Source organism: Mixophyes fleayi, chromosome 1 (genome assembly GCF_038048845.1).
Source record: "Mixophyes fleayi isolate aMixFle1 chromosome 1, aMixFle1.hap1, whole genome shotgun sequence".
Lineage (NCBI taxonomy): Eukaryota > Metazoa > Chordata > Amphibia > Anura > Limnodynastidae > Mixophyes > Mixophyes fleayi.
Genome location: NC_134402.1, coordinates 15,660,910 through 15,677,335, shown reverse-complemented (window position 1 = coordinate 15,677,335; position 16,426 = coordinate 15,660,910). Strand labels below are relative to the sequence as shown.

At 41.8% G+C, this 16,426-nt stretch overlaps 1 protein-coding gene across 5 annotated transcripts in view; it reads left to right on the top strand.

The window, feature by feature from the left end:
- The window catches only part of SLC4A11 (solute carrier family 4 member 11), a 113,343-nt gene that overhangs the window by 66,976 nt on the left and 29,941 nt on the right, over nucleotides 1-16,426 (top strand). For 3 of the 5 annotated variants that reach the window (XM_075189538.1, XM_075189549.1, XM_075189563.1), the window contains exons 4-9: nucleotides 2,705-2,751; nucleotides 5,223-5,454; nucleotides 7,377-7,458; nucleotides 14,015-14,138; nucleotides 14,821-15,024; nucleotides 15,927-15,995. In XM_075189538.1, coding sequence (XP_075045639.1) covers nucleotides 2,705-2,751; nucleotides 5,223-5,454; nucleotides 7,377-7,458; nucleotides 14,015-14,138; nucleotides 14,821-15,024; nucleotides 15,927-15,995 — 758 coding nt within the window. The remainder of the gene's footprint in view (nucleotides 1-2,704; nucleotides 2,752-5,222; nucleotides 5,455-7,376; nucleotides 7,459-14,014; nucleotides 14,139-14,820; nucleotides 15,025-15,926; nucleotides 15,996-16,426) is intronic. The other 2 variants (XM_075189543.1, XM_075189617.1) reach the window with 2 other exon arrangements.

The window sequence follows — 16,426 nt, the reverse complement described above, 5'->3', positions numbered from 1 at the left end:
AGCAACAGAGACTCTGATATCCGCAGACTGCTGCGTGCATGGTGTGCTCACAAATGAACCAATCAAAATCAGTCGATCTTTTTTTGCCCAAGCACATCTGTCAGCCACATTAATAGGCTTCTGTATGAACTGACCACGTGGCACGAATGCCCCACGGCCAGATCTGTCCAATTTGTACACCCATGTGTAAGGCCAAGTGGGAAACCGATACTACCCCTTGATCATTAGTAATGGCCTGTGTGACCAGTTTAAGGATGGACGTGAGAGCCAGTAATCTAATTTGGAACATATATGTGAGTTTTCTAGCAAAATTTTTCGCTCTTCAATCCAGGTAACAGAGGGTGAAGGCACTCTCCTCCTATCCTCCTTTTTTGTCCAATTGTTTTCAGGAGAAACGGCAGAAGATCTTTTCTAACAAAGCCAACCGGCCGTGGTGAATGGTCCATTTCAGGCAGTTTGTTAATGGAAAGTGCCAAAAAAAAATACGTAGCCCCTTCTAAAAATGGCACCCGACCCAGTATTAAACGACTCATTTGCTTTTCCCAGTTTCCCCAGGTGGTAATGAAAGTGCAAGTCTTATTCAACTCAAGGAATGCACGTACCGTCTACCACTTCCCCTTCAATGCAACGTCCTTCCTTTACTCTAAGGATATCCACTTTTATTAGCGTGAAGCAGTCCGTTTTCACCTTTCTTCCGGCAGAGAGTAGGACCATACAACCAGGCATCAGGAAAGTGGTGGTAATTACCCTTTCTGGACAGCTCAGTCACATTTCATTAGTTGGGCTTGCAAAACATTTTAATTGCCCTGTAGTGCTTGGATTAATGGCTGTGTATAAATTCCAGCACATGTCTATCCAGGATATGTTAAGCACATGCACTATATGACGTCTAACGTAAGTATGCGGGAAAAGGCCACGTCCTTGTATTAGAAGTCATGGTTGCTAAGTCGTCCCTGACAGCCAGAGGTAAACGTGGCTGAGCATTGCAGTTGCCTGGATACTCTCTCTTCTGTTACATTTAGAACACCGGTGTAGAATAAAGATGATCTGTTTGGGTAATTGTTACATGAGCAGAAATATCTTGCATTCATTTCTGTACTTTTAATAATTGCATTGTTCATGTTGCATCTAACAATGCTCTAATTTCCTTGCATACTTTTTCTGGATTCAGTATGGGATGTCTTAAAACTTTGTATGATCAGACCACTCATACTGGGAGATTGCTGCCCGGACATCTGTCTGATATCCTCTATTTACTGTGGAAACAGAGGACGTACATTCTGCTTTATACATGGAAATCCAATTTCCGCACGTATGAATCCTTTTCATGGGCAGCACAGTGGCCTAATGGTTAGCACTTCTGCCTCACAGCACTGGGGTCATGAGTTCAATTCCCAACCATGGCCTTATCTGTGTGGAGTTTGTATGTTCTCCCCGTGTTTGCGTGGGTTTCCTCCGGGTGCTTAGGTTTCCTCCCACACTCCAAAAACATACTAATAGGTTAATTGGCTGCTATCAAAATTGACCCTAGTCTCTCCCTCTCTCTCTGTGTGTGTATGTTAGGGAATTTAGACTGTAAGCTCCAGTGGGGTAGGGACTGATGTGAATGAGTTCTCTGTACAGCGCTGCGGAATCAGTGGCGCTATATAAAGAAATGGTGATGATGATCATATGTTTGTTTTGGTGTTTTTCACAATTTAATCCTCACACCAATTACGTTATCTAATATTTTGACCAATCAAATGGTACATTGGAGAAGAAATGATTTTAAAGCGGAATTGTGCAGGTTCCTAGTACCCAATATGATCAGGTTCTAAATATTTAACATGCATTTTGTATACAACACAGAAGAATATTGGGCAACTTGGAATCCAAAATGAGTCTGTGAAGGAGCTTTGTGACCTATTATTTAGTTGTAAACGAATAATGTTTAATTTGTCATTGCATACAAATCTAGGAATATTATTATTATAATTGGAGCAGGCGCGTACCCAGGGCTCCTATAATTTTGTAATGAAAATAACAGATGGGAAGTTTGTTTTGTAAAATGTGTCTATATAATTTTGGTCACCAGTGGTTTCTGGTGAAATTGTAATGTTAAAAAAAAATAATAAAAAAAAATAATTAAGGTGTATAGATTTCTTTTAGAGCATCTGATTTTTTACATTTTTTTTTTTTTTTTTTTGTGTGTTCTATGTATTTACACTTTTGATTGTGTTTTGCGTATATGTAAAGGTAGCATGTAGGAATCCTGTTTTCTTCAGTTTCCTTTCTAAACTTAAATCTAAAACAGGCATTTTAGTGTGGAGGATTTAGAGGCATGCCAAAATGACCAGTTTCTGTATCTTTGAGTCAATGTATTACAAAGATAGTGCCTTTATATAAGACCGCGTGGTGATGCCTTTTCTTTGAAGGGGGGAGGGGGGGCAGATTGCATATGCAGACTTTTAGGAGTGTTACTGACAAATAAGAAGTTATCGCTCTGCACAGGTACCTTAAACAGCATTTTTTGTAGCTCATATATGGTTGCCCCAACATAATCTGCCACCGCTAGGCCGCCAAGAGATGCCCGGGGTACTTCATGGATGCCCAGCCCTCGGTCTGTGCCCTTGGTTGTCGGTATTGTTGTAGAGCTTTGCTCCGAGATATCGTCAAGGTAATGTTTGTGCCATATACATGTTCTTATGTGTTTATTTTCCTCCAGCAGAAAATGAGAGCGCCGGCTGCGTATTACTGCATACTTCAAGGAAAGTAAGTTGCGTTTTATTACATGAAGTCTTATATCGTACATTCTTACTTATATCTGATGTTTCTTTTTCAGTAGAAGCTTTCCTGATTGATATTTTATATTAGCATAGGGCTTAAAGCTAAGACATAAGGTATCAACAGTGATATATTTGTTTTGTTGTGGAACACAAACTGTCCCGCTGTGGCTCCCCAGCTGAACTACAATTCCAAGCATGCCCTACCAGTTGTAGAGGATCATACTGCGTACCCGAGCTTTGAGTGTACCAATGATCTTCAGCAAATGTGACGGTATATTGCTTATAGAAAACATATGTATGTGCACTGGATTAAAGATCCTTGTCAGGACAATCCTCACCTGGGCATGTGGGCGTGGAAGGGTTAATCAACAAAAAACCTGTCTAAAATCCCCCCCCCAAAAGCGCTTGCTCACAATTTAACACAAAACATAGCTCTTCAACTAAATCTTAGTGGTGGCAGACACCCTTAAGCAGTCTTCAATTACTCCTTGACTTCTCTCAAAATGCAATCAGACCCAACTTTAATCAGTTACTGTAAATCCAACAATTCTCTACCTAATTGTTGCTTTATAAAAATCAAGACTTTATTCATAACTCCCTTCTGGAACATAGCAAAAAAATGACATTAATTCCACTAAACATGGTATAATTTTCTGCACATATGCATATGAAACATGATTGTTATATTATAAAGCGCTATGTAAAATGTCTGCACTAAAAAAAAATACCTGTTCATGAATAAAAATACGTATAGCATTGATCCATTATATTTTTTATAACAAATATACACTGAACTTTGATTCCAACTATATGGTTCCTTCTGGCCTTTGACATTTAGCCAATATTTTAGGGTCCCTTTTAACAATAAACAGGGTTGATTGCCCTTCTGTCGTAACAGGGTGTCTGAGTAACCAATCTAGATAAGGTGACAGCAGCTTCTTGTGTATATCTGCTTCCTTCATCAAAATACATTAATCCCCTTGTTTGTTTAAATAGTGATCTTTTTTTCCCCATAATTCGTCATCGCCATATATATATATATATCACGCCGCCAATTCCGCAGCGCTGTACAGATAACATTGGTTACACCCATCAATCCCTGCCCGATAGGAGCTTACGGCCAAAATTCCCTAATACACCGACAGACGCACACAGACTGGGGTTTTGTCAGCAACATACAAACTCTACACAGATAAGGCCCTTGTCGGGAATCAAACTCATGGCCTCAGTGTTGAGACAGAAGTGCTAACCACTGAGCCACCGTGCTGCCCAAGGTCCTTATCCTGTATCTGCCAGGGCACACATGTAGCCATATAGTGCTGATCTACTTGTAGCCATATAGTGCTGATCTACTTGTTGAGGAGCCGCTCCAAGCACACTGGTTTGTAACCTCGCCATTTGCTCCTGCACGCTTGGGGTTAAATAGTGACCCCAATGAGGAGGAGGTCGCGCTTAATCTAATTTTCTCCAGAAGAGCCCGTGCATGGTACAATGGTTGGTCAGTTTGTTCGTAGTGAATGCAGCCAGCTTTGGAACCCATGATTCTGTTTTGAATGAATAAATGTATATCCTCTTAATCTCTATACTGCTGTTCACGTATTATTGTGCGAATGAGTAAATGAGGGACAATTAGATAATTTTAGTGCATTGTTAGTTTTGAATTTAAGTACATCACATTGAAAAGCCCACTTATTCCTAGGTAAAGTGATTCCTGATTACTCGCCCTACGCTCGGTTTCTGATTGCAACCTGTAGGTTTCTAATGTTTTATTTTTTTGTTTGTTCTGCTTTCATTGGAAACCTTTTGATCACTGGTCTGCAGGAGCGTCAGTCTGTCTTACTTATACCCACCTCACTGTGGCATTATAAATAGGCATATTTGCAGCACTGAAAAACACATTTCTTGCCCATTATATACACAATTTCCTACCATGTTTGCCTGATTTTAATGAGCAGAGCGATGTTCCTGATCATTTAACTTGTTGATGTTACAACGTAACAGATCGTCGTACCGCAGCTCGGCTAGAATTAGTTTTCTTTACTTTATTCTCTCTAGCCATTAGTAGATGGGATCTTAAGAAGGTGGAATTCAGTGTAATTAAATGCATTTATTTGTACAGAGTAGATGGAGTCGGCACGGCCTATAGATTCACCTACTTTTGTATCTTACATATCGTGACACTACTACCACAAATCTGTGTTTCTTCGAGAAACTGCAATGAGGATGAGGAGAGGCCTGCATACGTCTGTGTACAGTCATTTGTTAACCTACACTGACGTCTGTCATTTCTGGTCAGGTTATAGAGACTGTAGACTAGAGCTGACGGGTGTTTCCTGGGCGGATGGTATAATCCGTGTGTAACTGTTTTTGGAAGATTGTGTTTTTCCTTTTGCCGGTACGTTACACACCATAAACCTGTAAACACGTTCTGAGCTCACCCTGTCTTTATTTACCCAGTATCTAAAATTAAAGAACTTTGAAGAAGAGGTGAGAGCACACCGGGACCTGGACGGCTTCCTCGCCAAAGCCAGCATTATCCTGGATGAGGCGGCCACCTCTCTGGACGACGTCCTGCGGGATATGCTCAAGCACTTTGTGGAAGACCCAGAGAACGCTGAGCCCACCTGCAACTTTGACAAAATCATGAGCACTTTATTCACGGACTCCGGCGCTCCTAGGGAAGGGAACGGTAAGGACGTCTTCATAAGTTTTCTCATATAACCTACCATTAAACAGCTGCATTTTACATCTGTGGATATGTTTCTTTGCATGCGTATCTGTAATTTAACATTTTGGATGTCTTGATCTGACAAGGAAGAAGCGTTGTTGGATGCAGTGTTTTATAGTCTACTATGCAGTTCCACCAGTTTTCCCTTTAATAACCCTGCAGTCACTGATGAGTGTGCGACGCTTTATCTATAGAATTCTTAGAATTCCGCAATGATGCAACTGTTGCAACAAGCAGAATGTAGGATTGCAGAGAGGAACTTTGACAGCGTGCCGTGTCTGTGTAATATCTGTGGATCTACAGATCCGTAATGTCGCGTGTTAGTTTGCTAGGGGCATTACTTCGAGGTAGATCTCTTGCTTACGGTTTGCAGCGTTCCTGGGACTTTGCACAACATTTTTAAATGAAACTACCATACAGCAGTATGATAGTTTCATTTAAAATAAAATGTGCTTCTCTTGCAGCTTTTCTCTGTGTTATGACATGTTTGGGAGGGATGAGAGAGACAGCCGCGTGGACAGATTTCTGAAGCAATAATAAATATGCACAGTTCCCGTGTTTACTCTTTGTATTGGCACCACGGAGCGTGCCTGGCATGGCGATGGGCTGCAGGATCTCGTACCAATTAGCCTCTTGTTTTCTTCCTTCGTAAATATTTCTGGGGTGACTCATTCACTTTAGAGACTCGAACATAATTCCTTCCAGCTCTGGCTGAGGTGAAGCAGCTGTTGCAGTTTGTCTGACTAGGCAATTACCCTATTTACATAGGAAATTCAGCGCGTGCCCTGGATGCAGGGGACCCCTGTCACGGCCCTTTATCTAGAGACCCTTGTCCTGTCTTATGCGGCTGCCAACGCGTGGCCTCTGTTACGTGCCTGGCTTCTCTTGGCCCTGCTTATAGGGGAAGAGTGGTCTTAACAGCTTTATTTCTTCCTTGATTGGCGCCCATTCAATTAATAATTTTTACATTTACGCAGAATGTGACACTTGATTGCAGACTTCCCTGTGCTGATGATTTGCCTAAGATCAGAAAACTGCTGTTAGAATCTCAATATCGGAAGGTGTATCAACATAGTTTTAAAGTAATATGGACCAGTTTATGTTTTACTTTACCGGAGATGCGCACACACTTTTAGCTGTGTGCTAATTAATCTTGTTTTAATTTGGAATAAGTCATTTTGGTGCAAATAGCAATTAAATGCCGCTTTCTGGCAACTTTGTTTTGTGCTGCCCATTCCTTAAGTAAACCCGTCGTTGCCAAGTTCTGCGTCTGTGTGTGTGAGAGAGAGGATTGTGTGGTTTCATATTGGCAACCTTTATAGTCATTATCATGTTTTAAATATAGACTGAGAGAAATAAAAATAACTGCGCTGCTCAGACTGAGCGAGATGAGGAGGGGAGAAAACTTTTTTACGTTAAACTCTCAAGACCTATCCCTATCCTATAGCATGAGGCAGTATTTGGAGTGTATGGGCACCCCTCTTTCACAGCATCTGCAGGAATCCAGCCACCCCCTGGGTCTGTGTGTTACTACTTGCAGCTGAGCAGTGACTTGCGGTCTGGACAAGCAGTGGAAACAGTTGTATAAATCCCATCCAAAAAGCATTGCATAATAAAGTTCTGTGTCCTTTGCACAATGCAGCGATTATCCCTCGTCCTGGCTTGGACCGTCAGAGCCTGCATGGTGAGGCTGTGGAAATGCGTTCAGCAATTTTTATAGATACTGGGAGGTTTGCGGTACAGATAAAAACTACTAATCCTTTACAGCCGATCACAAAACCTCTGGCTGAGCCACCACACGCCAGGAAACGTCCGTCAAATGACCTAATGATGCGTCATGTTGTTTTGTTACTTAAAACTGAACTTTTGTTTGTTTCTTCTAGTTCACCTTCTTTCTGATACAATTCAAGGGGTCACAGCCACCGCAATGGGGGTTCAGTACCAGCAATCCTGGCTCTGTATAATGTGAGTATTTCTACAGTCCTTAATAATAACACACTGTATATATTGATGCATAAGCTACAGCTGACTGTAGGTAAATATATTTATGCTCACAGAACATCTCACCGACCTCTTATACGCCTATAGTTCACAGTAGCGGCATATTACCGTTATATATTATGCATTGTATGCGTATTTATGTGTATTCATACAGGCAGATGGAGAGCAGCGGATGTGCCATGCCTCCCATCGTTTACACAGTCCCGATTTGGGGTGGACATTTTTGTCCTGACTCCCAGGTAGTCGGGAGGTTATGGCTTACTGTGAGCCGGATCATCACCAGCGATTCAAAGCGGTTTTAGTAGAAGGGGAAACAAGTTGGGGATAGAGATGCTCACTGACCCCCACGAACTGGTTTTGGTTTTGGATCTGGATTAGCTTTGTGTTTTGGTTTTGGCAAAACCGCCTTTGTGTGTGTGTGTGTGTGTGTGTGTGTGTGTGTGTGTGTGTGTGTGTGTGTGTGCGCGTGTGTGTGTGTGTGTGTGTGTGTGTGTGTGTGCGCGTGTGTTTTGGTTTTGGATTTTTTTAGAAAAAATCCTGAAATATGCTAAAATCACATAATTTTGCTCTTTTTTTTTTTTTTGTTCCTACATTATTATTAACCTCAATAACACTAATTTCAAGTCATTTGCAGTCAGTTTTGACCACCTCACAGATCACAATATTATTGTCATACACTTTCGGACAAATACTGCAGGGACCTGGCTGGATGATAAGCGACAGAGCAATGACACAAACACACGGCAGTTCCTAGTACATCTAGGACACATTGCCACACAGCAGTGGCAGAAAAGAAAAATGGGGGTCTGCCCTCCCTCCCACCCCTCCGTGATGTTGGATCTTAAAAAGGAATCCAAAAATCGCGAATTCCGAGATCCGACGACATAGCAATGACATTTTGCCTCCTTTTCAAATCCGAAAAACCGCGATAGCCGGCTCTGTACTCTGATATGCTAAGTTTGGGTATGTTTGGTTCTCAGGGAACCGAGCTTGAGCATCTCTAGTTGGAGATGACCTTGCATTCTGACTCTGCATCCACCTGGCAATCTTGGGGATTCTCCATATCACAACCTAAGGTACTAATCTGGGATGACATTATGAACGGCCCTTTTTTTTTTTTTTTTTCTTTTCTTTTCTTTTCCTCCAATTTGTGGTGTTTGTGTGTGTTTTTTTTTTTTTGTTTTTTTGTTTTTTTTGTTTTTTTTTTTACAACTTTACATTTTAAGGGAGTCTTCCACCTTCAGATAACTTCTGCAGTCTGTACACTCTCCCCTGCGATAGTTTATAGGTGCATTGTTTTGTCATCCTTTTGCTTTTTAGACATGTTTTTTGTGTGATTGGTTAAAGCTCTTCATTTCCCCTGGATGAAACACACTCTCTCTGCATAGCAGTGGTGTAAGTTTTAGACTGGTGTTACAAATACATGGCTGATGAGCCTTAAAAATTAAGCAATGTATATAGTAAAAATTCCAGTGACATATGAAAACATGTCATGTTCATCCTCATGATCAATAGTAAGCACAAATAATACAATTACTCCATAGTAACATTTCCCTTAATTGAGGTGGCGGGGTCCTTCCTGATTCCATGCTGGCAATCGGACAACTTCCTGAATGACCATACTGTGTTAATGTTTTTTTTTTTTAAGCAACGACTACATCTACTGCCAACCCTCTGTCCTATTTGTGCTGACTCTCTCATATAATGCATGTAGACTTATTAGGTAAGATTGGTCTTTTATAAAACCTTATTGTTTGTAACTGATATTCTTTTCATGAACTTAGTCTTCGGTATTATCTCAATTTTTCACATACATATATAACTGATCTAGTTACCGGGCAGTACTATATTTGCTTTTCACCAGTCCATTGGTACTATACCAGTCTTTAAAGGTGAGCAATAACGGTTTGTAAATAACTGGTCTAAGTACCCTGAAAACCCCTGGATGCAAGTCATTGGTTGCAAGTGCTTTCGTCAATCATTGTGACTTCCCAGTTTTTAATTTAACTATGTTGTAGCTGGCCTGGGTTTCCTCCTGTCTGTCTTTGCAGAGAAAAATGTAATTTTACAGCATTTTAGAAACCCTACGTCTGAGATGCGATGATTAGTAAAGCTACTAATCAAATTGTCCAGCAACGCCATGCATATTGGCCAAGAAATTATCTGATCTGTACAATCATATTTCTTTGGGGCATGTCTGGAAATCTACTTAGCAGATGCATTCATTTAACCTGTCCTTAACTGAACGAACTACACAACTCTCACTTATTTAATGCATAGTATTGAACAGATCTGTAGATATACACGTGTGTTGTTATACTTCTGCATTGGCCATACATGTCACTGATGTGCGTTGCTGGTTTGAATTGCCTGTGTTTTCATCTACGTTTAAGCACATATTTTACTGATTCTCAGTAAATATTACACCGCTTCTCCTATCTGCTCTCCGACATGGTCCATTGTATAACTGCAATGAGTTACAGCTTACATCTCCTTTGAGATATCCTTGGCATCATCTGATATGAACAGAGTAATGTTTAGGTTTGAGATTACGAGAGCCGGATAAAAGGTGAACACTGCAGCAATCGTTGTTCTCTGACACGTTCGTAAACAAATATCTGTCTAATAGAGTGCCAAATTACTTGGCCCTTTGGAAAGACGATGCATAGACATACCAAGGAGCCCTGCAATAGAGTGTCCTTCCTACACAATGCCCTGCGTGCTGCTTCATGTAAGAAGTATCAGGTTTTTCTCCCAGGAATTCATACTCTGCAATACAAGGCCTTGGAAATCTCTGGTGCAAAAGAAAGCTTGGTGACAATAATGGATACCAGCTTTGTGTCTGGGGAAAAGAGATGGTATAATGCAAGACAATAAAATGCGCTAGTGAACTGGTGTTTATAGGCACTTTTCATTTCTCAAAAAAATGAATATCTTAATGGAATTCTTGAAGATAAAAGAAGTGAAAACAGCCCATATGGAGCAGCTCGCTCCAAACACCTACCTGACCTTACCCTCTGAAACCTCTCTTCCATTATACATTCACGTTTTTTTTCTCATTGTCCTCTGCTCACTAATCTTTCCTGTATTTTTTTCTCCACCAATTGGCTACTGTTTCCAAGGAAGACCTACGGAAAAAGTCCACGTGTTTATTGGACATTTTGAGTTTCCAATGACCCCCCTACCCCCAAAAGATATTTTTAAAAGAAATCATTTAAGTCACATATGAAAGGTGTCCCCGCAGCCGTTTGCCGGGGTCCCCGCAGCCGTTTGCCGGGGTCCCCGCAGCCGTTTGCCGGGGTCCCCGCAGCCGTTTGCCGGGGTCCCCGGCAGATGCACAATACTTGTGTATTCTGATATAGTCCATGTCCAGACATAGTAGGGCTGAGCTGCAGACCTGGTAGCCTCTTGGTTAAAATGTATTCTGTGTTGCAGCAGAGAATGAGACCCTTTTTGGGGGATTAGTATACATTTGTTCTTAGAAGCCTCTGTGCACTACCGCTTAATTTTAGCAAAATTTGTATAAAAATGGAAATAGTGTTTTCCTCCAGAATGCGGTATTATTATATGAATGATAATATGACGCACTTACAGGCATACTGCGGTTCTGCGTGATGGACCTGCTTGGTCTTGTAGTCCCACAACCGCTAGACAGCCATGCGTTGTCTGCCATAGATATAATGCATCTTGAAGCGTTTCCATTTCTGTTTTAAAGCCTTTAATAAAGACCCTGTTTATATTGTTTTATACCCAGTTTCTAGATCTGTCTATAGGCAGCACTTTGTACGTTTGCCTTTCTCCTGTTTAAAATAGGATCAGAGCCAATATCCGCTGTCAGTGTAAATTTGCTAACACTCCTCTGTCACAACCTTGTGTGGCCCCTAGAGAGACTCTCACATGTATCTCTAAATATTCACTGACGTAGTTTGCGTGACGCTGTATTCCCACTACATGGAACACGCTATCGTGGGTCCGTTCTTCCTGTTCGAGGCTGTAACGACAGCTTTTATTATCAAACTGCTTACTATGGATTTACATTTAATGATTCAATAGTTTGGAAACTACCTATATATCCTACATGGTACTTGATCTGGGAATTCAGATTTCCTTTTAAAGTCCATTTCCTTTAGTTTAATATCCTCTTTCATGCTATTATTTTCTGTCTAATGCTCTTCTTTTGCCAGCACGTCCTTTGAACTCCAATCCCCTTACCCTCTTTTCTTCATTTCAGCTCTGATGTATAGATTATTTGTTTATCACCTTAATCCATACAGGGGGCACATGTGATAGGGTCTGTACCCCTTAACGTCCAATGACATGTTTACTTGTATTATTCAAAACTGTGGAGTGGCTATGGGTTATACCACCTTTCCTGTAGTTACCAGTTTTTAGAACTGTCCAAACTTAATTTTAATTATCTATTTTAGAGCTTCGGAATGTTTATAACTCTGTTTTACATAGGTCATATGGAAAGAATTTTCCCACCACTGCAAAGTGGTCTTCACTCGTTTGCAAAACATTGCAGGCGTATGTAGAGTGTAACCCTGGTGGTCAGGTTCCCTGGGAGTAGAACATACATCTGTATGATGTCTTGGCTCTCATCATAGGCAGTGTGTTCCTAGCTAAAGGCAGAAGGAGGGCACATCGTGCCTCCTGCCTCAGTCGCTGAAAACATAAGTTATCATTCTAATGTTGGTTCCGCCTAACATGGTTGCCTACACAGTGCACAGGCATCACATAAAGTTTACAGGAAATTAAATTAATTCATCCCTTGAAACGTTAATCTGGAGGTCAGATATCTCTTCATCTCTGATATTATCAGTCTGGAAGTAAATAGGACGATTAGAAAAAATTACATTTCCAAACATAAAGTGAAATAATATGTTTGAGCTCTGGGAGTTCCAAATAGATTACAGATCACGGAGGAATAAACATGTTACATCAAATCCTGCAAACTCTCTGGGCTTTCGGTTTGTTTGCCAAATTGTTCAATTACATAAACCTGGCAATTTAACTATCGCAGTGTCCATCAAAAACCCATTCACAAGTAAAATCACCCATATGGATCCGCTTACAAGTTAATTGTTTAGGTCTGCATGGAACAATGCGTTCATTCAGTCTTGTGTTCTCCTGCTGCGTGCGCGCGCACACACACACACACACACACACACACACACACACACACACACACACTGTACAGGCTGGCATTCGAGGGGCTTATACAGATCAATAATCAGAACTCTGGGACTTGCTGAGCATTCTCAGTGAAGAGGCAGAACTGCTGGGAATCGATCCTATCTAGGGACATTCCAATTTCCACGTGTTAGTAGCTGCAAACCATATAAAAACTGGCATTTTCTGAAAACTGGTGCGCAGGAAAAAAGCTGCTGGAACACATAGCAACCAGTTGGAATCTCTCGTGGTCAGGCAGGTTTGTCTATGGTTTGTAACTTCCCATACATTCTGCGGAGGCCACAGCACTTGTAGGGTTAACCATTTATTAATAAGTTGTGGTAGATTCAATTGAGCTTTGTATTTTGTTTTGGTGACTGTTCATATAGTACAGAACTGCAGTTGCCCAGTTGGCATTATTTGCTAATGGGTAGTTATCTTATTTGTATTCACTTTTGGTGTTAAACTGGAAGTATGGGTTCAGTCTGTTAAGGTGCACTTGGGTTGTCAAAGCCTCTAGTGTCTTTATTCTTCAAAACAGAGTTCACACAGATGCAGGAGATTAAGTGGGTGCAGCTTAAACAACCAGTAGCCAATCCTACCTGTAGAACATTGTCTGTAGCAAGGAGTATTTTGGCTAAGCCAATCACGTGTGTCTATCTGTAGGCCAATCTGAGTGTCTAATCCAGGTCTGGACAACCTGTGGCTCTCCAGTCCCAGCGTGCATTGCCAGGCGATAGCTGGCAGGTTTATACTGGGACTTGTGTCCAGGCCTGGTCTAATCGTTAACAGCAATACAGGGAGACGTGAGGCGCCAATTAAACTGGTGTGGGTACAATTGTTGTGTGTAATGTGCCTCTATTTATAAACCAGTTCATACATGCACCTTGTTCTAGATATGTAAATGAAAGCAAATGTCTGACTGTTTGCTGTGGCTCACAGTTCCTTTTTTCTGTGCCTCAGGTGTCATTAACGTCCCTAGAATATTTGTATATCCATTGTAGGAGACTTATTGACCTGGATATTCTGATCAGGACCGTGTGCAATATTTTGCAGCCTGTCACTCTAAGCCTAATATAAAAGCATTTAATGCACTTGGTGGCTTTAAAAGCTACGTGTAATTTCAAATGTTGAATTCCATCACTCTGATGTGCTGAAACTGTATAGAGAGGGAAGTCTGTACAATAACATTTATAGACCTGAAACGTAAGGTGGGCCGGTGGTATGAGACCTGCAGACTGTAGTCGGTCACTTATGAATGGGATTCCTGGTGGTATTGTGTCCCATGGTTGCTGTGTGATATTTTGGTTGATAACTCGCAGTGACGCTGTCTCTGTATCCTCCGCAGTTGCACTATTAAATCCCTTCAGAGACGACATGTTTGTATCAGCCGATTGGAGAGGCCGCAGAACTGGGGAGAAAACTCCTGTGAAGTGAGGTTCGTCATTTTGGTTCTGGCTCCTCCAAAGATGGTGAGTACATCCCCCTCCCAGTGCCCAAGATACACTCAGCTAGAACATGTACAGGGGTCAGAATTGCAATCTCCTTTTCCAGCACTGATTATAAGTAAAAAGGAACATCTGATATGAATTACAGCACGGTGCACATAGCCTAGGTTACTGGATCAGTCATTTCTTCAGTCTCCTTCCTCGTGTGAAGTGGTAACTAATGGGATGAATGTACAAGGATATGGAGTCATTATAATTTCTGTATAAAGAACATTAGCACTGAAAACTAAATTGGGGCTCTTCTTACTGTTCACTCATTGTAATTTTTTCCGCTGACATTCCCCTGTCCGTTTAATTAAACGCGGCTTGTTGATATAACATAAGATACAAGACTGAGCACTTCTAACATTACATAATAACCTGCTCAGTGCTGCAGAGAAGGGGGAAAGAAGACTATTCGGGCACAGAGAGTAGCGTGCAGCGCCATGTTCCGGCGCTGAGACTAGCGCGCATTGCAGTCCCTTGGGTAGTACTTTGTAATGATATGGTTTCACTTATTTTTGAATTAATTGTTTGTTTGGTTTTTTAACTATTGCTGGTCGGTTCTGAACATTGCTGATAGATATATCTATACACACGGTGTACACTGTACTGTATGCACACATTCCTACTCTCACCACCTTCATGTTCTCTCCCTGTTGCTCAGAAAAGTACCAAAACAGCGTCGGAGGTTGGGAGGACGTTCGCCACAATGTTTTCGGACATCGCATTTCGGCAGAAGCTTTTGGAAACCAAAACGGAAGAGGAGTTTAAGGAGGCACTGGTGCATCAGAGGCACCTCTTGACCGTAGTCAACAGGCATTCCTCGGTAAATGATGGCCACAAGGTCCACAGCCACAAACCTTTAAAGGTAAGTCCCTCGATCCACCACCATTGTCCTGCCATGTTAAGTACATGCTCCTTATCTTATGCTCTGTGCTCTGAATACACTTCCACAAAGTGATCAGTGGGTGCCAACACCCCCCCTCCCTCCTTAAATCTCTCTCCTTGGTAAGCTTCTTAGTTTGTTTCCACCGACATGTTCTGGGCTCTGTAATGTTTTGTGGTCTGAGATAGAGAATAAATGGGAGCTGAGATTAGCCCACCACCAGCACTCTACATCTTATGCTCTTCTCACCCGCTTTAAAATAGAGTCTCCTAAGAAAGATCCCTCACTCCCCAATGTATATTCTGTACTCGGAGACAAGCCCCCTCCCCCATCTCCACCCATTCTGTGGTCTGAAATAGGTCTTCCTCATACTTTTGTGTTATGCTCTGAGATAAGGACCCCCTTTCTGGTCAATAGATGGAGGTTCCTCCCTAATCTTATGGCTGATGTGACGGTGAATCGTCTGCATAGTTCCAGGGGTCGGCTTGCAGAAGTTCCTAGGATATGCACCTAATACAAAAATGATAACGCACACCGCTAGCAAAATTCTCTAAAAAGATGGGACACCCTAGACCACATAGTAAACGTCCTTGAACTTGCCCCATTCTGCACTCACCTGATGCGCTTTAGTCCATTGGCCACACCCACTGTTGACCACAGCAAATAAGTCAGCTTGTTCCATAGAGGATGGGACTGTTGGGAATAGCGATACGTCACCTAAAAGTCTTTTACTTTACTTCTTTCTTTTTTTCTTTTTTTTTTATGTAAGGACAACATAACTTTTTTTTTTTTTGCCTTTTTTTTTTTTTTATTTTATTTTATAATTTTGTATTATTGCTAGTTTATGTCTGTTTTCTCTCTGCCCTCTGCCTCTTCCTCTGGAGGATCTGCTACTGTTTCCGAGAGCTGGGCCTCCCAGGCATGTCTGCCACAACTCCTTCTTCTGTCTGCTGGTCTGTGTCCGAGAGCCGCAGGACCGGCCTGTCTGCACTAGTGACCGGGGGCCGGCTGGCTGCTTCTCGCATCATGGGCAGCTCTCTATACATCTACTATAGAGAGTGAGCTGTGGGAACCCAGAATTCTGTGTGCCTGAGATAGACTAATAACTACCGGTGACCAGATGGGTCAGAGCTTCTTGGGAAGGGATGGTCAATCTGCTCGGTCTCCGGTGGTGGTTTCAAGTATTATTAGAAAAGTTCTCATCAGCCAGCCCCTGGCACGAGCGGTGGACAAGCCGTTCAAACCTGCAAAATGTGTGTTTTAAAGTCGTGTTTCATTCCGCTTCACACTTATCCCCAGCTTGCCCATGCCATGCAAGCTGTCTGCAATATCATACCCGATTAATATAGTGCCGTCACCATCTCATTTGTGTGTTCAATCATGC